Here is a 7,634-nt window from a genome sequence, read left to right as displayed (position 1 = left end):
TTTCAGCCTACTCTTTTTTTAAGTTCATAAACCACAACCATCCCCAGATTCTCAACTGGTCCCGTTACTTACACCAAATCTTCGACGTTCCCCTTTTCTGTACCTCGTTTCTCTCCGGCTAGGACATCCGTCGCAATTTAAAGGGATACACAGAGCACGGGAACACTTAATTGGTGAGAGGTTCGGTGTGGAAGAAGTTGGGTTGATCGTTTGTCGTCACCTTCACTGTCCTTCGTTGCGTCCGTGCACGTGACATCAGAGCCTTCCACCTTCCATCACTCTATCTTAATTAAGACTGCAGTCGTTGCCGCTTGTCTCTTCTTCTTTCCTCCTCTACCATCCTCTTTCTTTCTATCCTCCCTCTCACACACACTTTTTTTTGTGTCGGAGCCACGGGCAATCTAATCCATTTCCCTTCGTTAAGAATTGATTCGTGGGTGACACCGTCAATCAATTGCTGTCTGTCGTCGTCTTTTCTCGATACACTCGTTTGTGTCCGGATTTTGATAACTTCACTCAAACTTCACATACAAACAATGAAGTCTTCCACATTTCTAGCCGTGACAGGCTTGGCTGCCATCGCCACTGCTACACCAGTTGCGCCACCCCAGCCTCAGATTGAACGGATTCAACTTCGCCAGGAAAATGGCGTCAATGCCACCAGTCCATGTGCCCAAGCTTCTCAGGCCATTTGGGCAGACGAGAAGAGGGCCAACACAATGATCCCCGCCAAGATCGCGTACGATTGTCTGAACTCCATTCCACTCAACGTCACTTCCGCCAAAAGATTGTTGGATGCTTTGCCTGTATACATCCAATGGCAAAGCACTTTGGTAGCACTGAAGAATCCTCCCTCTGAGTACTCGGAGAAGGTTCAGCCTCCAATTGACATCCTCGGTGGACTTGACAAGATCTCTTCTGACATCGATGCTGGAAAGTTCAAAAATGAATACCAATTCGGTTGGGCCCTGTACACCCTGATCCAGTCTGCTCACGACGGCCACTTCGGGTACATTCCTGACTCCGTCGGTGGAGTCTTCTCTTTCGGTCGCACGGTACCTCTGGTGTCCGTATCGGAAGATGGTAAGAAGCTACCCTCCGTTTTCGCCTTCCATGATGTTCTCGGAATGCAGTACAAGAACATCTCATACACTCCTTCCGCCATCACGAAAATCGACGGCCAGGATGTTTCCGACTACCTCGAGGCGCTCAGTCAATACGGCTCTCTCCAGGATCGCGATGCGTTGTACAACAACGTCTTTTACGAATTGGCCCAGATTAGCCTCGGATCATCTGGTAGTGGTACGGGAATGTTCACCGGTGGTGGACGTGGCCGTTTCGTCTATCCTGGGCCAACAACCACCCTCAAGTTTGAGAATGGATCCTCGTATACCATGCAGAACTTCGCCCGACCTCTCCTTTCTTTCCGCAACATTACCAGTGGCGAAGATGTCGCGAAGAGGTACTTCTACTTCGGCGCTTCGAGCGGTGAGGCTTCGACTCTAGGCGAAGCTCCGGAGCAGAACTTTGCAGAAGTTGCTGCCACTCCCCCTGGCTACCCAGAGCCAATTCAGGCTGGCCCGGGAAATCTGATCAATGGATTCTTCATCGATGCCCCTGGATATGAAGATGTTGCGGTCCTGCAGGTACCCAACTTCGTTGGTAGTGAAAGCGCCGAGATTGGCTTCCAAAGGACTACGAAGGAGTTCTTGCCGAAGGCTCTTGCTGCAGGAAAGACTAAGTTGATCATTGATCTTCAAGCAAACGGCGGAGGTACTATTCTGCAGGGCTATGATCTTTTCCGTCAGCTTTTCCCATCAATTGAACCTGTCGGAGTTGATCGTTTCCGCGCTACAGAGTCTCTGGACCTTATTGGACAAAGCTACAGTAGCTGGGCCAGTAAAATCCCCCGTGTCCCAACCACCAACGGCTCCGTCAAGCAGATCCAGTCCTCTTATTTCGATTATCACTCGGATTTGACTGTTGATGGTGAGAACTTCCAGTCGTGGGATGAGAAATTCGGACCTCAAGAGGTCAATGGAGGTAAGTCCGCAGAGAAGTCACCTTACAAGCCCATACTAACTGCTTTTTAGACGCATACACTACCCCCTCTCGATGGAATGTCTCAGATGTACATATTACCTGGAATTCCGGCGGCATCAACATTACTGGATATGGCCCGCTTGCGAACGAATCCTCTAAGCCTACACCTTTCGAGCCCGAAAACGTTGTCATTCTCACAGACGGTTACTGCGCTTCTACATGCACGATTTTCAGCGAATTTATGACGAAGCAAGCAGGTGTGAAAACCATTGCACTTGGAGGCCGCAGCAACAAGAATCAAATCCAAGCCATTGGAGGTGTCAAGGGAACTAACAACTATCAATTCGCATACATCCAGAATTTGGCCAAGACCGCTATTTCACTTGGATCTCCTGAAGAGAAAGCGGCACTAAATAGCTCGGTTCTCCGTACGGATTACTACAACGAGATTGTCTTCAACCGCGTGGCCAGCCCTCCAGGTGTGAACGTACGCGATGGACTCCAATATGAGGATGATTCCGGCGTTGCGCTTCAGTTCATCTACGAAGAGGCTGACTGCCGACTTTACTACACACCTGAGATGACGGTTGATATCACGGCTGTCTGGCGTGCAGCGGCGGATGCACAGTGGGGAGAAGAGAACAACTGCGTGAGCAGCAACTATGGCAAGCGAACCACTGGAGAGGCCACGAAGAAACTCCAGCAGCGTCGCGTGAAGGTCTCTTCGGCCGTCGCAATGCAGAAGGTAAAGGCATTCGAGGACACTTTCGGTTTGAGCACACAATGCCACATGAAGGGAGACGGCTTTATGCATCCTTGAAGGATGATATGGCGTCAACACTTCGTCTTCGTTTAACCAATGGATTTGCTGGTGGATCTGGCGAAAGGTACCGGTCTCGCTTGAAGAGACCCAATGGGATTTTAATGAATAGGAGTAACGGTAGGAAAGGACATGTCACAATAATGTACAAGGTTAGAGACTCAAAGGGATACTGTCTCACGCATAATGATATAGATAGATATATATACATAACCGCAATGGTGAATCGCAATAGCGATTTGTAATGCAAAAAGCATCAATAAATCTGAACCCATTTCAAGCCCACATCTAGAATTGTACCTTTCCGGCTTCTCGATTTGCTGCTACCGCTACATGTACCCCTATTGGACGCACGCTGTGACGTCGTTCTTTCTCGCTCTCTCTCCCTCCATTCATCCCGTTCACGCCCCGTCGACTATTCAGTCAACTTACGCACGCCTCAACCTCAAACCGATCTACAAAACTCCAAGACGGCCCATCCCCTCTCCCAATCTACAATTCCTTACCAGATCAGTTCAATTCCATGCCTTTGCATCTACCCCTCTACTTATGTACTTCTTTCCACTACACCATGCAGATAACCTGGAAACGTACTACCGCATCGCGCTTCCTCGCAAATAGTGAGTGGGGGATAAAGGTGTCTGGAAGCCTTCCACACTCTTGAACTTAATCACTTCGAGGAGAAGTCTAGGAGAAGACCACCGGCACTGATTGGTAGATCTTCAATGCAATAGCAGGGAAAGTGATCGATCACTGCGTACGAGCCTATAGGGGCAAGCTGAGCCTAGTGAGGGGGGATATGGGACTGTGCCAGTTGCTCTAGTGGCGATTACGATGGGCTTTGGGCAAACATATGTATTTACATATATGTACGTACAACTGGTATGAGGTGCACAAGGCTGAGACCTCTGAACACTCGTCCTCATGCATAATCGAAGAAAAGCAAATACGAGCGCTTATACCCCGGCCAATGGCACAGTTTGCTACCGAGGGTCGATTAACTAAAAATATCTACTCTGCAAATGGAGTTGAGATTTTCTGCCATCTACTGCCAGAGGCGTCTCAAATAAGCGCCCATGAGTTGTGCGTAAGCATGTGGCGCTGGCCATATAAAGCCGGAAGAATGGCACGCAACTTCGAATCACCCTTCGCAACCCTCAGTCGTGTACAATGAGTGTACCGAAGCAGCCTCGGTATGAGGCCGTCCCGTCGACAACAGAATACGACACCGAAGCGGATGAACTATCGGTCACCGAGCAGTACGTCGTAGATTCGAACTCTAATGGCGAACGACACGGCAAGGCTGCAACAGTAGCCCTACCGCCACCGCAACCTCTCAGTATCTCTTGGGTTCACCGATGCGCGAGGCTGGTGCTAGACCTGGTTGTCGCGTTGCTGGCGCTGCTATTCACATACTTTGGACTCATGGTGCGTGTTTACGACAGGAGTCTGGCAGAGCATGGCTCAGTAGGATACCAGCTGTTCCAAATTTCGCAATATGTGAGTTAATTCGTATAGCTCTGTCGTATCTCTCCAGGGAATAACTAAATGAAATGTCCGTACAGGGACCTACCTTCTTTCCAGTTCTGTTCGCGGCCATCGCAAGTACTAGCTTGAAGAGCATCGCTACCTGGCATGTCCAAGGTAGCAAAGGTGCTTCGATCGGATTCCTCGAGCAATGTCTCGGGAGCCAAACTATCTCACGCGCCTTCACGACACAGATTAACCTCCGGGCATTCAATCTTCTGGCAGTCGTGATTGTCGTGATATGGTGCATATCTCCATTGGGAAGTCAAGCATCGTTGCGAGTCATCTTCATAGCACCCACTTATCTCGGTAAGGAGATAACTCTGACGGCATTAAAGACCTTCCCGCCGAGTCTCTACAGTATGTACGATGGAGTGACATCGACTTTTACCCCGATTTCTAGCAGTCTGATTGCCTCAATAATGGCGACCAGACTCCTAGACACGCGGAACCAAGACATATGGGGAAATTTGCGGTTTCCTGCCATTGAATTCTTTGAAACAATGGGAGGTACTGACTGGATCGACATTCAGAATGGACAAAATGTGACGTACCCATCTCTCGCAGGTATGCCAGTAGGCGATCTACCTTCACTAGGCAACACATCGTTCACTCTCTCGGGCTCCTACCTCTCTGTCTCCTGTCCTATATTTGGGCCAACAGACCAATACAGAAATTTCACCAAAGACCTCCCTTCGAAGCTAAAGTCCCCCTCTGACGATCCGATGTGTGCCTACCAAGTCGCCGAAATAGCCATGAATGCTCAGCTGGCGATATCAAATCGGTGTTACGCCGCAACGGTCCCTCAGGGACAGTCTCTTGAAGCGAGGAGACTCCTGTGGATATCCTTCAGTAAGACTAGCGGTGGCTATAGCAAATCAACGCGAGCAGAATGTATACTCACAACGACATACGTCGACACAAACATGACTTGCACAGGGTCTCAGTTCGGAGAAGCATCTGGAAGCACTTGTAACCCTTTCGCGGTGCGCCGAACACCCGATCCCCCAGCGGATAGGAACATCACCGTCTTCGACGAGGAGGACTTGTACGCCGATGTGGGACTTCTCGGCCTGATGACCATGCTGGAAACGGTATTTACTGAACTTGATGGCAAGGAGAACCCACTGCTGGTTTACTTTACGAATCCGTACAATGCTATCGGCAGCGGAGTCACGGGACCAATCCACGAGGTGACGGACCGCGCAACGTTCGAGCTCCGTATGGCACAACTGTTGAACACGATCGCGTACATTAGTGTCAACTCCACGGCAGTGACGGGCAATTTTGATGCCACAGAGAGAGGGCTCGGAACTTTGTTCAATATCACAGGATTTACAATTGAAGAGAGGGAGGTCATTCGATGCAACGTTGTCTGGCTGTGGTTGCTCACTTTCGCGTCCCTGTTTGCGTTCGTCTTCGCGGTTGCGGGCGCAGTCCTTCGTCTCTTCACTCTCACGCCCGACATGTTGGGGTCAACTGCAATCGCCTTTCTGGATCATAGATTGGGGGAGGTGAAAGGTTCCTCTACATGGTCGTCTGATGAGTGGGTACGATATCACAGGAACGCAAAGATTCGTTTTGGAGATGTCGAGCCGGAGGCTGAGGTCGGAAGGATTGCTCTAGCTGCAGTCAAAGGAGAGGCAGTTAGGTCGGTTGAGAAGAGAAGGTATTATGCATGAGGCCTTCGGTAGCTACTTCGATGAGTTGTGAGATCCGCAACGATTTAGACTCTACTCTGTTTTATTGATACAAAAAGATGCCGTCATATCCCCAACAATCGAACCTCATTTGCAGACTGCTGGACTACTGGGTCAATCCTCTATAGCACAAGCTCCGAACAAGCCATCGCCCTTTTAACGTACCAACTGAAATGAGCCCAATCCCTCCCCAACGATCCTTAGGACTAACATGCTTGCTTATACAACACGACGGGACTACGTCGTATCCTCAGGCCTTGAATACCTCGTATACCGCCGGTAATGACCATGCTGTACTCCCACAAATATTAAACTACATGAATATAAATATAACTATATTTACTAAAGCGCACGTGCGGGTTGGTAGTACACATGAAGTGGCGCAATCGCGCGTAGCTCCGAAGAAGAACAATCGCCGCGGTGGCGTTGGAGGATGTTCCGGGACCCGATTGATTCCCAGGGTTTGTGTATGTAACATTCATTCGGGGCATTGAATTACCTCATATGCCGCTTTTTACTCTTTTGGATGCCGGCGATAGTGATGGTCATGGTGCGAATGGGGTGTGTAGGAGATGGGGGATACCGTATCTGGTTTTGTAGCAACACTGAAGCGGGTAGTGCATTTTCCATTCGATTTTATTTACTTCTTCCGATTTCAATTCACGGGGCATTTTAGAAATAGAGCTTCCTTTGATTTCAATTTAGACACTAGCAATTCCATCAGATGCATATCAAGCTCTTGCATAGTGCGGGAGTTTCGAGAACACGTGGCGACCTGGATCCTATGTTGTACAACCTGGTGGATGTGGTGCTGTCGTGCTCACGGGGTGTAGATGTATACGAAGTGTTGATCCATAGTGCATATTGAAATTGAGAAAGAAAGGAAGGTGTTGTTGTGTATTTACAGTCTGTGGACGGCGATTCGCGGCTGAATAGTATTACACGGGAGGTAAACCTCTGGAGGATTGTGTGGGGCACAACGTGGCGTTGGAAGGTTACAAAAGATGCGGAACAAAACACTTCAATCATTTTTGGGTCAAAGAATTATGACATAGGATATTTCGAAGGCACACGCCCATGGTGGAGCATAAGACAAGACGAGAAAAGGGATAGCATGACAATGGGACATTGGAATGCTAATGCTAAGTGCAGCCGAACCCCCTAAGTAGCCTTTGTCAGACACAACTTAACATCCCATTTCCAATCCCAATCCCAACTCATTTTCGCATCCCTCGAATTAAGTTCGAACTGTACCCTTCCTCTCGTTCAGGCACACGGCACGCTGCATACTGCACACACTCCTGTCCCTGCCTCCAGTCTCTGCAGTCCCTCGTGCCCCGGTACGTCGCAGCCAATCTCATAATCTATACCACCCTTCTGCAGAATCCCATATGGCTCATCTGACAATTCCAACCAACCATTTCCCCATCCGACTCGGGGTTTCTATGTGTGCTTACATTTTCGGCATGGGCGGGCGTATATTTGCACAACGTGGGCGTCATCCCGCCTGAGACATCCCCAATAATTCTAGTAGGTCAACCCGG

At 49.4% G+C, this 7,634-nt stretch overlaps 2 protein-coding genes across 2 annotated transcripts; both read left to right on the top strand.

The window, feature by feature from the left end:
• The first annotated feature begins 279 nt into the window (after nucleotides 1-279).
• Nucleotides 280-2,944, top strand: BU24DRAFT_209162 (uncharacterized protein). Its single transcript, XM_033521914.1, has 2 exons — nucleotides 280-2,043; nucleotides 2,094-2,944. The coding sequence occupies exons 1-2, from the start codon at nucleotides 537-539 to the stop codon at nucleotides 2,861-2,863; spliced, it is 2,277 nt and encodes a 758-aa protein (XP_033385066.1). The 5' UTR covers nucleotides 280-536; the 3' UTR covers nucleotides 2,864-2,944.
• A 1,075-nt stretch (nucleotides 2,945-4,019) lies between these two features.
• Nucleotides 4,020-6,085, top strand: BU24DRAFT_370642 (uncharacterized protein). Its single transcript, XM_033524438.1, has 2 exons — nucleotides 4,020-4,363; nucleotides 4,429-6,085. Exons 1-2 carry the CDS (start codon nucleotides 4,034-4,036, stop codon nucleotides 6,070-6,072), a joined length of 1,974 nt encoding a protein of 657 aa, XP_033385065.1. The 5' UTR covers nucleotides 4,020-4,033; the 3' UTR covers nucleotides 6,073-6,085.
• The last annotated feature ends 1,549 nt before the right edge of the window (nucleotides 6,086-7,634 follow it).

Source organism: Aaosphaeria arxii, assembly GCF_010015735.1.
Source record: "Aaosphaeria arxii CBS 175.79 unplaced genomic scaffold BU24scaffold_4, whole genome shotgun sequence".
Taxonomy (NCBI): domain Eukaryota; kingdom Fungi; phylum Ascomycota; class Dothideomycetes; order Pleosporales; genus Aaosphaeria; species Aaosphaeria arxii.
The sequence above is the reverse complement of the archived record's forward strand: the minus strand, read 5'-3'. Positions and strand labels throughout refer to the sequence as shown.